General features: G+C 50.8%; 1 protein-coding gene across 1 annotated transcript in view; it reads left to right on the top strand.

Moving 5' to 3' along the window:
- Positions 1-18,106, top strand: part of ALPL (alkaline phosphatase, biomineralization associated) — a 95,171-nt gene that overhangs the window by 22,491 nt on the left and 54,574 nt on the right. The window contains exons 2-3 of the mRNA XM_050931226.1: positions 441-578; positions 16,104-16,223. Of these exons, the coding sequence (XP_050787183.1) occupies positions 521-578; positions 16,104-16,223 (178 nt within the window). The 5' untranslated portion in view covers positions 441-520. The remainder of the gene's footprint in view (positions 1-440; positions 579-16,103; positions 16,224-18,106) is intronic.

Raw genomic sequence — 18,106 nt, 5'->3', positions numbered from 1 at the left:
CTTGCACCATGGGGCTGTGATCCCTCCTGGTGCCACCAGGCCCCACTGTAATACAAACAGGAAGCCCAGCCAGAGGTGGTGCAATGTCTAAAGGTGGGTGCCCTCGCTGCACTGAGAGGGAATTTAGAAGATGCTGCAGGACAATACGAGCTATATGTTTAAAAAGTGCCAACATGTCTTAATCAACCTCAGCACCCTCCCCCTGGAGAAAAATCTATGTCCTGGGCTGAGCTGGTTGGACAGCAGAACAATTTAGCCCTTCCAGCCTACCTGGGACAATCCAGTCCCTGAAGGATTTCACCCAGGCTACAGCCAAGTCTGTCTTCTCCTGAAAGCTATTCTGCATGGAGGAAGCAGAGAGAGGGACAAGATGGGCTGGGGTAGATGTCCTTTCTTCCTTGTGCAGCAGTGTGAGTGTGTGTTTTGTGTCTTCCATTCAGCGGAATCTGCTACACAAGAACAGATCCTCTGCTGAGCACACAGGTCCCTGGTGTCATCCTGAGTGACTGCCAGCAGCATCATGAAGGCTCTTCTCCTCATCCTGCTGGCTGAAGTCTGTCTTGCCTCTCTTGTCCCAGGTAGGTGGATCTGTAGGGACTCACGCCCAGGGCTGTCCCTAGAGAGGGTGCAGGGCCTGGGACAAATCAGCTCCTGCCGGTTTGGGGGTCCTGCTGTGCACTGGGGGCTGGGCAGGGCCCCTGGTTACATGGGGCTGGCAGCTGGGACTCCAGGCTTGCTGCAGCACCCCCTGAACCTCTATTTCCTGCACCTGTCTTCCAGGACTGACTGTGCTGGTCATCTGTGCCAGCCAATCACACTGACCTGTGAGGCCCCCTAAAGCACAGGGTCCAGAGTGGCTGCCCCGATCTGCCCTACCCAAGGAATGGCTCTGCTCACGCCCATGGGCATACCACCTTTGAGGCATGTGCTTTAAAGGGTGTGTACGTCAAGAACAGATGTAGGAGTTCTGATCCTCTCTGCTGAATGCTGAACATGCTTAGGGCTGCACCCCATGGTGCTGTGTCTGGGGCTTACACACTGCCATGCAGGGAACCCCTCAGCTGCAGGTCCGCAGAGCTCTTTACCGGGGTCTTTCAGCAGGCAGACAGAACTCAGGATGGCTGGTGCCAGCCCATACTCTTCAAGGTGGATGGTTCAGCTCCTGCAGTATTGGTCGTTCCTCTGCTCCTCCTGAGCCAATGGTGCAGCCTTGCAGGCTGGAGGGGAGACCAGTTAGGAGGGCTGGTCTTGGCATAATCCCATAGTCAGATGGGCCAGCCTCAGGCTCATAAGACAGTTTTTGTGTGGTGCCTCACGCAGCCTGCACATATGAGGGTGAAAGATGTGATCGTTGTAACACGTGTTAGCTAATCCTAGCGTTGAGAAGGAAATCTGAATTTTAACTTCTGTTAGCTGGTCAAGAAACTCTGTCCTCCTCTCTTAAAACATGTGTGTTAGCACCCCTTAACCTGGTGTGCCTGCACAGGTCTGAAGGCAGCCCCACCCGTATCTATCTAAAGCATGTCATAGAATCATAGAATATCAGGGTTGGAAGGGACCTCAAAGGTCATCTAGTCCAACCCTCTGCTCAAAGCAGGACCAACCCCAAACTAAATCATCCCAGCCAGGGCTTTGTCAAGCCTGACCTTAAAAACCTCTAAGGAAGGAGATTCCACCACCTCCCTAGGGAACCCATTTCAGTGCTTCACCACCCTCCTAGTGAAATACTGTTTCCTAATATCCAACCTAGACCTGCCCCACTGCAACTTGAGATGATTGTTCTGTCATCTGTCACCACTGAGAACAGCGGAGCTCCATCTTCTTTGGAATGCCCCCTTCAGGTAGCTGAAGGCTTCTATCAAATCTCCACTCTCTTCTCTTCCGCAGACTAAATAAGCCGAGTTGCCTCAACCTCTCCTCATAAGTCATGTGCCCCAGCCCCCTGATCATTTTCGTTGCCCTCTGCTGGACTCTCTCTCCAACTTGTCCACATCCTTTCTGTAGTTGGGGGTCAAAAACTGGACACAATACTCCAGATGTGGCCTCACCAGAGCCGAATAGAGAGGAATAATCACTTCCCTCGATCTGCTGGCAGTGCTCCTACTAATGCAGCCGAATATGCCGTTAGCTTTCTTGGCAACAAGGGCACACTGCTGACTCATTACCACCTTCTCGTCCACTGCAATCCCCAGGTCCTTTTCAGCAGAACTGCGACTTAGCCAGTCAGTTCCCAGCCTGTAGCGGTGCATGAGATTCTTCCATCCTACGCGCAGGACACTGCACTTGTCCTTGTTGAACCTCATCAGATTTCTTCTGTCACAATCTTCCAATTTGTCTAAGTCACTCTGGACCCTATCCCTACCCTCCAGCATCTCTTCCTTTCCCCCCAGTTTAGTGTCATCTGCTGTCATAACTATAAAGGGAAGGATAACAACCCTCCTGTACACAATTCTATAAAATCCCTCTTGGCCAGAGGCACCAAAATCCTTTTACCTGTAAAGGGTTAAGAAGCTCAGGTACCCTGGCTGACACCTTACCCAAAGGACCAATAAGGGGACAAGATACTTTCATATCTTGGGTGGGGGAAGGCTTTTGCTTGTGCTCTTTGTTTTCATGGTGGTCGCTCTTGGGACTAAGAGGGACCAGACATCAATCCATGTTCTCCAAATCTTTCTGCACAAGCCTCTCATATTTCAAACTCTAAGTAACAGCCAAGCAAGGTGTATGTTTTATCTTTTTCTCAACATGTAAATGTTCCTTTGTTAGAGGGACGTTTATCCCTGTTTTGCTGTAACTTGTGAAACTAAGGCTAGAGGGGGTTCCTCTGGGCTCTTTGAATGCGATTACTCTGTAAAGTTATTTTCATCCAGATTTTACAGAGATAAACTTTACCTTTTTTTCTTTTTAATAAAATCCTTCTTTTAAGAACCTGTTTTTTTTCCTCATTGTTTTAAGATCCAAGGGTTTTGGATTTGTGTTCACCAGGACTAATTGGTGAGGGTATACTCAAGCCTACCCAGGAAAAGGGTGTAAGAACTTGGGAGGAGGAATTCGTCTCAAATCTGCCCAGGAAAGATGGGGTTAGGGACTTGGGAAATATTTAGGGGAGAGCCACTTGGAACTCTGCCTTCCCCCAAGATTTGGAACACACTTGGTGGTGGTAGCTAACTGTTAACCTAAGCTGGTAAATAAGCATAGGGAGTCTTTCATGCAGGTTCCCACATCTTACCCTAAAGTTCAGAGTGGGGAAGGAACCCTGACATCAGCAAACTTGCTGAGGATGCAGTGCATCTCATCATCTAGATCATTAATGAAGATGTTGAACAAAACTGGCCCCAGGACCAACCCCTGGGGCACTCCGCTTGATACAGGCTGGCAGCTAGACGCTGAGCCATTGATCACTGCCTGATGATCTAGCCAGCTTTCTATATGCCATACAGTCCATTCATCCAGCCCATACTTCTCTAACTTGCTGGCAAGAATATTGTGGGAGACCGTTATCAAAAGCTTTGCTAAAGTCAAGGTATATCACGTCCACCACTTGCCCCATATCAACAGAGCCAGTTATCTCCTCATAGAAGGCAATCAGTTTGGTTAGGCATAACTTGCCCTTGGTGAATCCATGTTGACTGTTACTGATCAACTTTCTCTCCGCCAAGTGCTTCAAAATGGATCCCTTGAGGACCTGCTCCATGATTTTTCCAGGGACTCAGGTGAGGCTGGCCTGTAGTTCCCTGGATTCTCCTTCTTTAAAGATGGGCATTATATTTGCCTTTTTCCAATTATCTGGGACTTCCCCTGATTGCCACGAGTTTTCAAAGATAACTCTACAATGGCTCTACAATCACATCAGCCAACTCCCTCAGCACCCTTGGATGCATTGCATCCGGCCACATGGACTTGTGCTCGTCCAGCTTTTCTAAATAGTCCTTAACCTGCTCTTTCACCACTGAGGGCTGCTCACCTCCTCCCCACACTGTACTGCCCAGTGCAGCAGTCTGGGGTGAAGACAGAGGCAAAAAAAAGTATTGAGTACTTCAACTTTTTCCACATCATCTGTCACTAGGTTGCGTCCCCCATTAAGTAAGTGTCCTACACTTCCCTGATCTTCTTCTTGTTGTTAATGTGCCTGTAGAAACCTTTGTTACCCTTCATATCCCTTGCTTGCTGCAATTCCAATTGTGCTTTGGTCTTCCTGGTTACACCCCTGCATGCTTGAGCAATATTCTTATACTCCTCCCTAGTCATCTGTACAAGTTTCCACTTCAGAAAAACAGACTGACTCCCTCCAAAAATGGAAGGATATTGCATATTCTGTTGCTCTCCTTTTTGTCAGAATCCTGAATTCAACCATCTCATGATGGCCACCCACTTCTAATTCCCTTACCCCTTCTTCCCTGCTTGTGAGGGACAGTTCAAGAGGAGCATGGTTACTCTGGCACTTGCACCAGGAAGTTGTCCCAACGCTCTCCAAAAACTTCCTGGATTGTCTGTCTGTGCACCGCTGTATTGCTCTCCTAGCAGATGTCAGGGTGATGAAGTCCCCTATGAGAACTAGGGCCTGTGATCTGGAAACTTCTGTTAGTTGTCTGAAGAAAGTCTCAACCTCCTGGTCTGGTAGTCTATACCTTACCCCTGTAATGGAGACTCCCGGGGGGCAGGGTCATCACCCCTTGCACAGAGGGGTAACTAAGGCACAGTGAAGGTTTGTCTACACTCTGAAAAAGGCCTGCAGCGCAAGACTCAGAGGCCAGGTGTATACCCCCAGGCCCAGTCTACATGTAGCCGTATGGACATTCCCACATGTGCTCAGAGACCCACCCTGCTCTCAGCACTTCAGAGCCCAGGTTGGAATGGCTATCAGAGCCAGTGCTAGCCTACTGGGGGCCATAAGCAGGAATATTTTTGCCATTCCCTATATTAAAGCAGGCAAATTCTTATAATAAAAAGTGACTAGGGGCCTCCTTGAGCTGCTCAGGATCCTAAGCAATTGCTTAGTCTGCTTCCGCCTAGCGCTGGCTCTGATGTCAGCACTGCTGTTTTTAGCACTCTAGCACAAGCGCTGGTTTGCAGACTCAGGCTTTGAGACTCGCAGCTACATGTCTTTTTTGCAGCATAGACGCACCCTAAGCAACTTGCCCAGGAAGTCTGTGAGAAGGGAATGGAACTCGGGTTTTCTAGAGCCCAGTGGTGCACCCTAACTGCTGGGCCCTTGTTCCTTGGGAGGATATTTTCACCATACTCCTCTAGGACGCTGCTAAGCACTAAGGGTTTAAAAAAGGCTGAGCAGCACGTAAAGAAGAGACCTATTGTGCAGCAGGACAGCAAAGGATAAAACCAGCAAAGGAATAAACCTCATTTGTCAGCTAGGAAGAGGGGATCCTGAAGAATACAGGAGAAAATACTTAAAGAATGATATCCAGAAAGGATTCTTCTGTGATTGCATCTGAATTCACTTTCCAGGGCATTTTTGTCTGTTGGGGCTGAGGACCAGAGTCCTGGCTCAGCAGAGCACCTGCCAGTGGCATGTATGAGAATTCAGGCCCCAGTGCTTGGGGGTTCATGGCTAGTTCATGGCTCTGGGATTGGATCCTGGCCTGGGAGAGGCAACATAAATCAATGGCAGCAATTAATTGGAAAGTGCTGCCTGCAAGAGACTCTCTACTGGATCAGGGACTTGTGAAAGGAGAGAACGCAGGCTAGAGAAATGGGGACAGTCCTTGTTTCTGGGCAGGGGTACTAGAACAACTCTTATGTGTCATGCATCCAACGAAGTGGGTATTCACCCACAAAAGCTCATGCTCCAAAACGTCTGTTAGTCTATAAGGTGCCACAGGATTCTTTGCTGCTTTTACAGATCCAGACTAACACAGCTACCCCTCTGATACTTAACTTTTATAGTGGAAGCTATTGAACAACACTGTAAAGCATTTGGTTGCTATTGTTTATTTCAAGCTGGGAGTGCTGCTGCAACCCTAGCAGCACCCCTAGCATGGAGCCCAACGTGAGAAAAAGGGGTGGCATTGCTTGCCCTCGTGTGCTAAGGCGTAACATTACGAAGAGTGCTGCTCTCTGACCCACAAGGGGTCCACATCAGTGAATTAAAAACAGAGGCCGCCCCAGGTCTGAGAATTCTCTGGCTCTAGGCTTTAGGCAGCAAAGACTCTGTTGGTTTTTAAGGGGATACTAATGAAGAAGCCAGATCCAAACACTTCATGATCTTTGGCATGTGTGAGATCTGGATTGAAATCCCATGGCTTGAACCCCTATCTGGTTGGGAGCTGATAGTCTGAGCCAGCTAGGGCTGTCCACTCACCCACACTGGGAGGGTGACTAGGCCCAACAACAGCAATTCCAGGCCCCAGGGCAGAATAGTCAATAGAGGTCCCCCCCCCAAGCCCTGCCCATGGATGGCGCTGAGCGTGTGCTGACTGGTGCCCAGTGAGCTGCCTGCTGGGCATGCTCTTCTGGCACGGCCAGGATTTCCACATGGCAGCCCTACGGGGTGGGCAACTCTCTAATCGCACAAACCCAAAGACCATTGCCCCACCACCTGCCCCTTCCCTACCCTGAGACCACGCCCCTGTCCTGCCCCTTCTCCGGGGCCCTGCCCCCTGCTCACTCCATCCCCCCCACCCTCCAGCGCTCGTTCTCCGCCACCCTCACTCAATTTCACCAGGCTGGGGCAGGGGGTTGGGGTGCAGGCTCTGGGAGAGAATTTGGGTGCCGGAGGGGGTGCAGGGTCGGGCTCTGGAAGGGAGTTTGGGTGTGGGCTCTGGAGGGGGCAGGGGGTTGGGGTACAAGAGGGGGCCAAGGGGTCAGCGCTTACCTTGGGGGCCCAGGAGGTATCCACGTTCCGCTGCCCCCAGGCACCACCCCCACAGCTCTCATTTGCCAGGAACTACAGCCAGAGTCGGTGCTTGGGGTGGGGGCGGTGTGCACATACCTCAACCTGTGGTCCGTGGACTATGTCTAAGAGGTCCATGAAAGATTTAAACTGAAAACTGACTGAACAGAAATCAGCTATAGACACAGATGATCCATTTCCAAAGGGGTCCTCACCTCCATTTGAAATTTTTTAGGGGTCTGCAAATGAAGAAAGGTTGAGAACCACCGTTTTAAATAAGTGGTGAGCCTTCTAGCAGTCCCACTGAATTTGTTTTCAAAGCTGCCAGAAAGCAAATTTGCTTTTATCCGGCCTTCTGAATTCAGGATGAAACAGGGATTTGGCTGTTTTTAGCCCCAGCCAGGAAAATCAGAGGCAATTCCTAGCTGAAAACCAGAGTGGAGGGTATGAACTGCACAGACCGATCCATTTTGGATCCTCCCTCATTTTGTTTGTGACAAGTTGCCAGATGCCCAGTGTGCCCAGTAGGGACGAGGGTCATAGAGTGAGGGATGGTAATTCCCAGGGTATGTCCGGTGGCTGGCCAGCACCAAAGGAGCCCTGGCCCCGCCAGCCAAGCCTTTGCCCTATAGCCCAGCTTGTACTTCTTGATTCAGTTTTTCTCTGGCGGTGGAACGTAGAGCTGGCAGCATTAACTCCTTCCAGACTTGGAGTGGAGAACAATGGGTAGGCAATGGGACCAGGCTGGAGGAGGCTGGGAAACCACTGCAGGGCTGTGTAGCCCCAATCAGCTCTTCTTGCTGGACTCCCCCGGCCACCTAAGTGTTTGAGTTTTGTGATCCCCACTTCACACAGGGATTCTCTGCATCATTGCTACCTTTCAGCCCCCACCATGATGACCTTTCTGGTCCAGGTGCGAATGAATCTCTAGTGGCTAGGAATAAGATTGTAGTCCTTTAAATAGTTTGCTAGCCCTCTTGTGGTCCCCACTGTGTTTGTGTTTTAGGAGCTGCCAGAAACCAGCCAGAGCAGCTGGATGTGTGTAGCTAGGCATGTTGTACTACTGATGCCAAACATTCTAAAGCTCGAGTCTGGCCCTGTAAAAATCGTGAGATTGGCTTAAAGCTTGATATTTTAAAAAATATTCTTTGCCTTCTGTTTTTTTGTGCTTTCAGGTCTCATTTGCTTCATGTTGAAACTTTTCCATGCAGCCAAGAGGGCTAGAAATTTGCTTGGTGTGGTGTGGTGGGTGGTGTTGTTGGTTTTTTTTTTTAACAACTAAAAGCCAAGATTCTCATGCAGTACCAGGATTCCAGCAGCTGGGGCTTTAAGCAAAACACCCAAACCCAGAACTGGCAATGATGAATTAATGAATATTGTTATTTAGGATCCAGAGGTGCTGGATGCTTCCTTCACAGTGCTGTGGAAAGAGGAAAAAGCCCCAGCAGACTCTCCCTTAGGGTCTCTGTTCTTTGGTCAGAGATGAAAGGGCAGTCCATCCTTGGGACACCAGTCCCCAGGACTCTGAGTCAGCTCAGGGACAAGAAACTGGGACTTGATTCAAGAATCCTCTTCTGAGCTTCATTCCACAGGCTAGAAACCTCTCCTAGTCCCATGCATGATGCCCTAAACTCTGGAAAATGGTCAGTCCCCCAGTGACATCCCTGAATGGTGGCTGATTTTGTAAATTAATATACCATGGAGAAGGCTGTGCAGGTAGATGCTGCTGGCTTCCTCAAAAACATGCAGAGAACACTTGTTACTTCTCATGTCTAGATCCAGGCCTGTGGAAGCAGGCTTTTGTTGCGGCTTTTTAGGGCTTGGTTTCTTCTGCTAAAGGATGAAGCACTGTGGTGACAGTTGGGGACTAGGAGTCAGGACCCTAGATTCTTCTTTGAGTGATTGCTCATATTGATTCCAATCAGGTGTGTGTGCACCATGTGCACAGTCACTGGAAAGTTTTTTTTTCCTTAGCAGCTGTGGAGCTCCCCTGGAGTGGCTCCTTCATGGCACTCAATATATGACCCTGTCTCCTCCGTTCCTTCTTATCACCAGTGACAGTTGTTGGAACTGTGGCTTCTTGCTCAGCAAGTTCTCCATGGTTCCTTGGTTCTTGTTTCTCTTACACCTTTTATTTAATTTAGTTTTATTTTAGTAGTAGTTTGTAGCAGTTGGGATGGGGGTTTACCATCCTTGGGAGGACTTACATGCCCAAGTCCCAGGGGTTTAAGCCCTGCTCCAAGCCCATGCCAATGGGTGACCCCCACCACGCTTGTCTCAAGTGTCTGGGAAAGGCTCACCGAGGATTTGCAAGGGTTTTGCCCTAGAACCAAAAAGGAGCGAAACTTTTGCCTTAAGCAGCTCCTTATGGACGTGGCACTTAGACCTCAGCCTCCTCCGGCGTGGCAGAATCTGGCACCAAGTTCTTCAGTGCGTAGTGCCTTGGCGGCAGTGGTGGAAACAGCACCGTGGACAGACTCCGCCAGAGACCTGCGGTACTGCTGCTCCCTGGCACTGAAACCACTGGGATTGACCCAGCATCTCTCCAGTTCCCTGGTTCAGGGGAGGGACACAGACACTCAGGCCCCTGTGTCCAAGTCCAAGGAGGTCAAGGGCCTAGCTTGGTTTGGCTGTAAAGTGTACTCCATGGCGTGGCTTCAGCTCAGGACTGCCAACCAGCAGGCAATTCTGAGCCGCTGTAACGTCAACGCCTAGAACTTGATGCTCAAGTTCAAGGAGCTTGTGCTGTCTGAGTCCAGGGAGGAGTTTGAGGCTATAGTAGAGGAAGGCAGGGCGGTGGCACAGACCTCTTTACAGGCCTCATTGGATGCTGCAGACTCGGCGGCACACACCTTGTCTTCAGGTATTGCCATGAGGTGCACCTCTTGGTTGCAAGCCTCGGGGCTACTGCCCAAGGTCCAGCAGACCATGCAAGACCTGCCTGTTGATGGGGCAGGCCTGTTCACATAGCAGATTGACTTAGGCTATGCAGCTGAGAGAGACTCAAGGGCAACTCTGAAGTCCTTGGGTATGCACACCCCAGCAACCCAACACAGACATTTCAAGCCGCAACAGCAGCAGCACTCCTACCCTCCTCGCCTGTGGCAGGACTTTTACAGATGGAGGAGCAGGAAGGGCAGAAGAAGGCCTTCCAACACCTCTTCCGGACAAGGTCAGGGCCCAACCAAACCATCATCAGGTTCCAAGCAGGCCTTTTGAAGGGATGCCTGAGGATGGTGCACCAGACTATTCCCTAGATCCTTCAGCACACTTTTTGAATCGTTTGTCCCACTTCTACTATGCCTGGTCCCAAATAACCTTGGACCGCTGGGTCCTCCACACAGTGGAAGCAGGATATTCTCTCCAGTTCTGCTCCTACCCCCATTCCCATCCCTCTTCAGGGACCCATCTCACGAGCAGCTCCTTATCCAGGAGGTGCAGGCACTCCTCGCCATGGGAGCAGTGGAGGAGGTTCCTCAGGAGCTATGGGGCAAGGGATTCTACTCCTCACACATCTGTGACGTTCCTCTCTGGTGTTATCCGGACCTGTGATCTGCTAGGCCACTCCACTTCTTGACTCTGGGAGCCAGCCTGACCCTGCTCTGCTGTGAGAACCCTTCCCCGCCCCCCTCCTGGGCTGTTCACACACAACCTCTGGCATGTAAGCTGCTCCTAGCTACTTGCAGCCAAATGACACTAGCCAATAGCTTCAGTCTCCGACACAACCCTAGGAACCTCCGTCTTGCAGTGTCCAGTGGGTATAACTGGACACTGCAAGCTTATATAAGTTAATCAATTTAACAAAATATCAGAGGGGTAGCCATGTTAGTCTGGATCTGTAAAAGCAGCAAAGAGTCCTGTGGCACCTTATAGACTAACAGACGTATTTGGAGCATGAGCTTTTGTGGGTGAATACCCACTTCTTCGGATCCATGTAATGGAAATTTCCAGAGGCTGGAGTAATATAATATGCAAGCAAGAATCAGACTGGAGATAGAGGTTAGTTCAGTCAGGGAGGCTGAGACCCTCTTCTAGCAGTTGTGGTGTGAACACCAAGGGAGGAGAAACTGCTTTGACTGTGAATGGCTAGCCAACTACAAAAGCAGTTTGTAGGCCTCATCCTCCCTGATTGAACTAACCTTGTTATCTCCAGCCTGATTCTTGCTTGCATATATATACCTGCCTCTGGAAATTTCCACTACATGCATCCGATGAACTGGATATTCACCCACGAAAGCTCATGCTCCAATACGTCTATTAGTCTATAAGGTGCCAGAGGGCTCTGCCAATTTAACAAAGCAATTGATAGGTACCAGCCTTGTTATCCCCAGGGGAGTCTCTGAGCCACTTCAAACCAAATGCACTGCTTCAGGTAGAATAAACTAACAGATTTATTAACTATAAAGAGAGATTTTAAGTCAAAGCATAACAGGTCAGAGTGGTTACCAAAATAAAATATAAGCATGCAGTCTAAATTCTTAACCCTATTAGACTGGGCAGCAACTGGATTAACCAGTTTTTCTCACTCCACTGGATATTGTAGTCCTTAATATACAGGTTTGTCCTTTAAACCTGGGCCAATCTCCTGTGTTGGAGTGTAGTGAGGCGGCCTGGCTCCCAGATGCCGCAGAGAGTGACAAGCCCCTCTGGATGCCTAAGTGGGCGGAGCCAGTGGAGCCTGTGCCCACCCCCCAGAGGTCAAAGCGCAGGACAGGAAGTATAAAAGCCCAGCCCCAGGGCTCAGAAGTGGCTGGGCCACCGGAGAGGCCAGACGCTGGTGCCCTAGCTCCTGCTGGGAAGACTCCTGCTGCCTGTGAGCGACCTGAGGACTGGCCATGCCTGTGGAGGCTGGATGCCAACCAGACGCCGGAGAAGCTAGTAGGGATCCAGAGGAGCTGCCCAGCTTACCACTCACGGAGTACCCCGAGGAGCCCATGGTGCTTGATGCCGTGGAGGATGCTGACCGGATGCAGGTACTGCTAGAGCAGGAGTTCGGAAGTAGCCCGGGGGCCGCTGACTCTAGTCTGGCTGCAGCACACCGAGAGCTGATGTCAGGGCGTTGTGGCCAGGATCCCCACTGACACAGCAGCAGGTCGCCTGCCACTGCTAGGGCCCCGGGCTGGGACACAGAGGAGTGGGCGGGCCTGCGTCCCCCCTGCCACCCCATGCACGGGTGGCCATCTCCCCCTCGCCCCGATGCTCAGGACCAGGAGCCTGGGCTTGGTATTGAACTCTCTGCTCAGCCCCTGCCTGAGGGCCTGAGCCCTGGATTACTTCCTGCCCCACCAGGCTAATGCCCCGACTCACCAGACTTGTGTAGTGAGGCGGCCTGGCCCCTTGCCACCTCAGAGAGGGGCGACCCCAACAGCATGCGTTTACATGGAGTCTTGTCGTCTTCTCAGTGTCTTGGTTGCTTGCAGCATAGGTGGGGGCAGCAGAAGAGCCCAGTTGTGTCCGCTCTGCCTGTTTTATACCCCCAGTCCATGTGCTTGTAGAACACAAGTCCAGGCATGTCTGGGGCATTGCTGACTCTCTCACAGCAAGGTTGAGCAATTCCCCTGGCAGGTGAGTCACTGCATTGTAGCTCCCTTGCTGGACAATGGTTGTTGATGATGGGTTGTTTCACACCCTGCCCGGGTGTTGGTTACTTTCCTTGCTGTTGCCTCTGGGGACCTAATATTTGGCAGATTCCCCAACTCTCAGCATGTTTTAGTGACAACCATACTCCACAATTCTCATAACTTCGTATGCATTAATGATATACATCTCTGTGGATCAAGAAATGACTTTCAGCAGATCATAACCTTTCCCCTGATATCTTACAAGGCATGCTTTATATGTAAGATCACGATTATATACAGATGAGGAATATGGGGGATACAGCATGCTCCCCCAAAGTACAGAATGTCACAACTTCCTAATTCCCAAGGCCAAGGAGGGTGGGGTCTCAGACCCATCCTAGAACTGCATGGGCTCAACAAATTCATGGTGAAGTTGAAGTTCCACATAGTCTCTGTAGGCACCATTTTTCCCTCCCTGGATCCGGGAGACTGGTATGCCGCCATTGACATGAAGGATGCATACTTCCAATACAGTGATTTGTCCCGCACACTGGTGCTTCCTATGCTTTGTAGTCAATCATGAACATTATTAATTCGCAGTCCTTCCTTTCAGCCTCTCAACAGCCCCCCCGAGTGTTCACCAAGTACATGTCGGTCATGGCTGCTTTCCTCCATCGACAGCAGGTGAGGTCTACCCCTACCTTGGCAATGGGCTGCTCAGGGGCTGCACCAGAGGACAGGTGCAGTCCCAAATCTGCTTGGTCAGGTGCACATTCAAGCAGCTGAGTCTCCTCCTCACCTGAAAAAGTGAACCCTGGAACCAACTCAGAGAATAGAATTCACTGGGACAGTGTTAGGCTCGGTCCAGGTGCAGGCCCTTCTACCAGAGTCCTGATTCCACACCATCACGGATCTCATTCAAAGCCACCAGCAATTCCCAACCTCCACAACAATGGGGTGCCTGAGTCTCCTTGGCCACATGGCTTCTTGTACTTACGTGACCCAGCATGCCAGGCTCTGGCTCAGACCATTGTAGACATGGCTCACCTTGGCCTACCGCCGGGGGTGTAACAGCTTGAATTCAGTGGTCATGGTACCAGGGCAGGTCTTTACATCACTTCGCTGGTGGCTTGACCCCCAGGCGGTGTGCGAAGGAGTTCCCTTCCACAACTCTCAATCTCCCTTATCCCTGGCTACAGACGTGTCAGCTATGGGATGGGGGGGACGTATCTGGGAGACCTCCAGAGACAGGGCCTGTGGTCACAGGATGAGCTCTCCCTCCATATCAATGTCAGGGAGATCAGGGTTGTGCTGCTTGCTTTCCAGGCCAGACTACAAAGGCAGTGTGTAGCAATTCTAATGGACAACACCACCCCCATGTTTTACATCTACAAGCAAGGGGGAGCCCATTCATCCACACTGTGCCAGGAGACTCTTTGGCTGTGGGAATTCTGCATAGTTCACTCCATTCACCTGGAAGCATCCTTTCTACCAGGAGTTCAGAACACGTTGGCAGACCGCTTCAGCAAGTCCTTGCATACTTACAAGTGGTCCATCTGGCCAGATGTCATACACCTCGTTTTCCAAAGGTGGGGTTTCCCCAAGTCTACCTGTTTGCCACCCACCACAGCAGGAAGTGCCCAATGTTCTGCTCCTTCCAGGGTGGCAGCCCGGGATCCCTCACAGATGCATTCCTGCTACCCTGGAGAGGTCGTCTGCTCTATGCCTTTCCCCATTCCCTCGTATGCACAAGGCCCTGCTCAAAGTCCGCAGGGAGGGGGCAAAGGTTATTCTGATAGCTCCAGTAGTGTGGTGTACCAGTGCTGGTGAGGCCACGCTGGAGCTGTCAGTGGACATATCAGTCACGTTGCCTCTCCTCCCCGACTGACTTACTCAGGACCACAGTCGCCTCTGTCATCCCGACCTGTGGTCCCTCCCCCTCACAGTTTAGAAGCTTCATAGCTGAACCCCATGGAACTTCTGTGCTCAGAACAAATAAGGGAGGTCCTCCTAGGCAATACCTCCTGCATCTGAAACAGCAAGGCCTGGTGGCACCCTCCATAAGGGTACACTTTGCTGCTATCTCTGCCTTCCACCTGGGTGTATCTGATTACTTGGTCTTCACCAACCCTATGGTTGGTTGCTTCCTCAAAGGTTTGCACTGCCTATATCCTCAGATCCGGCAGCCTGTCCCTGTGTGGGACTTTAACCTGGTCCTTTCACAGCTCATTTGGGAGAAGGAGGGGGGGCATTCAAACCATTGGTAACTTGCTCCCTCCTGTATCTGTCTTGGAAGACAGCTTTCCTGGTTGTCATGTCTGTTAGAAGGGTGTCTGAGCTAAAGGCCCTCACCTCTGAACCGCCTTACACTGTTTTCCACAAGGATAAGGTGCAACTCAGGCTGCACCTGGCCTTTCTCCCCAAGGTGGTGTCACATTTCCACACCAGCCAGGACATTTTCCTACTCGTCTTTTACCTGAAGCCTCATGCCAGTACCCGAGAGTAGCGGCTACACTCCCTCGATGTTCGGCAAGCACTACCTTTTCCCACTGAGCGCACTAAGTCGTTCAGAAAATCGACCAACCTATTTGTAGCGGCGGTGGACTGGATGAAAGGCCTCCTGGTCTAATCTCAAAGAATATCCTCCTGGATCGCATCTTGTATCCGCATGTGTTTGTGAACTGGCCAAAGTGCTGACCCCAGCTCTCACGGCACACTCCACAAGGGCCCAGGCCTCATCAGCGGTGTTCCTGGCCCAGGTCCCGATCCAAGATATCTGCAGGGCAGCAACTTGGTCCTTGGTACATACCTTCATCTCTCACTACGCCACCGTCCGGCACACCAGGGTCGATGCAGCCTTCGGTAGAGCGGTGCTGCAATCAGCATTTCATTAACTCCACCTCTACCGCCTGGGTAAGGCTTGGGAGTCATCTAACTGGAATCGATGCGAGCAATCACTCAAAGAAGAAAAGATGGTTGCTCACCTCTCAACTGTTCTTCGAGATGCATTGCTCATACCCATTCCAAACCCGCCCACCTTCCCCTCTCTCGGCATAGCCGGCAAGAAGGAACTGAGGAAGCGCAGGGTCATATATTGAGCACCATGAAGACGCCACTCCAGAGGGCTCCACAGCTTACCCGATGGGTGCTGCTAAGGGAAAAACTTTCCAACAACTGTGCACGTGGTGTGCACACACCTAATTGGAATGGATGCGAGCAACACATCTTGAAGAACAACAGTTATGAGAGGTGAGTAATCAATGGGTTTTTTTGTTTGTTTTCTGGTTCTGCCTGATTTGCTGTGTCACCATGGGGCAAATTACTTAGGTCAAATTTTCAGAAGTGCCCATAATTCGGGGCACATGAGGATCTGATTGAGATAAAAAAAAAAAAGATGTTCTGAGTGTCATGCTCAGGGCTACTGCCCATGTAGTCCCCCTCTATAATCCCAGCCAGGCTGTCCACCCTCTGGCTCCTCTTGGGCACAGGGACTCTCTTGTTGCTGTAGTCAGTGCACCTCTCCAGTGGAAGCCTTCTGTCAAACCGTGTGCACTGGGAGTTGCATCGGCTCTGTCACTCTAAGGGGTGGATTTTTCACACCTGGAGCGATGTTTGAGTTGACCAAACTCTGCAGTGTAGACCTGACTTTTCTCTTTGGCCACTGTGCTCTAACCCTGCTGCGGCTCTGTTTTCAGAGAAGGAGAAGAATCCACAGTACTGGAGGAATCAGGCTCAGCAGACACTGAAAACTGCCCTGAAGCTGCAGCAGCTCAACACCAATGTGGCCAAGAACATCATCTTATTTCTTGGAGATGGTGAGTGCTTTTCTCCACTGCCTGAGCAGTGCACATGGGGCTGGAGTGGCCTGTGTTAACCCCAGTGTCTCAGGAGAGGTGGTTGGGTCAGTTTGGGTTGGGAGCTGTCCAGATCCAGAAATTGAGGGCGGTGATATTGCCATCAAGCTTTCTGGTGAGATTTCCTGTAATTCTCCTAGTCGGACGTTCATAAATCCCAGTAGATTCTACCTGAGTCCTCCGCTGGCTGGGACTGCACTGGTCTGTGGCCCAGATCCACAATGGGAGTTAGCCTGAACGCTGTAGAGGGTCTGGGCCTCTCTCCCTGACATTACCCACTGTGGCTAACACTGGCTCCCTAGTGGTAACTGTGTCAGTGGGGTGGTGGAGGAGCAGTAGTGTGTCTGGGCTGGAGTAAGGAGGCTGGAGATGGCAACTCCCTGTCCTTTGCTTAAAGCAGAAAGGGGTGGTCCTTCCTCACCTGGCCTAGGTAAAGACCACTGAACTATGTCATAGACCCTAGACACAAATCACTTGGCTCAACCACAGGGGCTATGCTTGTAGCCCTGCTAGAATTGCAGAGCTCTGAGTGGCTGTGGAGTGCAGCGCAATGATAGCTGTGCTGATGTTGCACTCACCGTGATGTCACACTGTCAAACATTCACCACCAGTGGGAGGCATTATGTCATCAGAGTAACTCCTTGTAGGGGACTGCGGAAGACTGTGTCACGGCCTAGCTAGGGTATTTCCGCGTTCTCGGCTGCCTTGTGGAAAGCCCCTGCTTGCTAAGTGGCCGGTCATTGTAGGACACAGCATGCCAGTTATAACTTGCTTTTAACTGGTTAAAACTAGCTTGTATGGCCTTAGTCCAAAGGGCGTACACCGCTCATGAACAGTCCCTGGCCTTCGCCCAAGGGGCGGACATAGCCTGTGAGAAGTCCCTTTTTGCACATGTATGAGTTGCTTTTGTATTGTGCCTATATAGCTGTATGCTCCTGGTCCCGCCTTTGGACTCCGACCCAGGCCGAGCTAAGCTTCGGTGCTGGGTTCCCCGCCAAAGTGACAGCAACGCCTGGGGTCCCCGTTGCGAATGTGTCACTTTACCTTCATTAAAGCCAAATAACTCAGTGTGTGTGGGCCTCGTTCTTGCAGAGCATCCAAGCACGTTACATTCCCATTGGCTGACCTGACCCCCATCCTGCCAGCTTTTGAAAGCCGTATTACCCAAATGTACCCTTTCCCAGGCATCACATGGATGCTTTTTCACCACCCTCCTGGAGTTCAGTGACCCAGGTTGAGTTGGAGTTGGCCCTGCTTTGAGCAGGGGGTTGGACTAGATGACCTCCAGCAGTCTCTTCCAACCCTAATCTATGATCCTTTGAGTCACAATGCTGGCTGAAGTTGGAACGGAAAGGTTGATTCCAGAGATGCTGGGAACCATTGGGTTCCCAAAAGCCAACCCTGTTACCACCAACAGTAGGGCTGGGGTATCAAGTTTATCTAACCTTTCAGTTAGCTACCATGCAGTTAGACAGCCCGGGAAAGCCTGGTTCAGAAGGAACCAGTGCCAGCATGCCATGCCCCAGGCACTGACAGGGACAGCTGTTCCCATTTAGACCCATGCTTGGGAATATTTTTCTGCGGTCTTGATGTAAGACGTGGGGTTTTTTCTAATAAAACAAGAAAGAAAAATCCAAAATATCAAGTCTGCTCCATAATTGCACTGTCAAGAGTAAAATTTTCAAAAGCACCTAAGTCCCATTTTTTCAGAAGTCATTTGGGCTCTTAGGAGCCCACATTTCTATTGAATTAGACTTAGGCTCCTATGTTAAGTAGACTCTTAAAAATGTTACCATAAGTCACTGTAATGTGCTAGGTCCCAGGTCTTTACTTGGTCCATCTCT

Source organism: Gopherus flavomarginatus, chromosome 21 (assembly GCF_025201925.1).
Source record: "Gopherus flavomarginatus isolate rGopFla2 chromosome 21, rGopFla2.mat.asm, whole genome shotgun sequence".
Classification (NCBI taxonomy): domain Eukaryota; kingdom Metazoa; phylum Chordata; order Testudines; family Testudinidae; genus Gopherus; species Gopherus flavomarginatus.
Note: the sequence above shows the minus strand (reverse complement) of the source record. Positions and strands in the feature narration are given on the sequence as shown.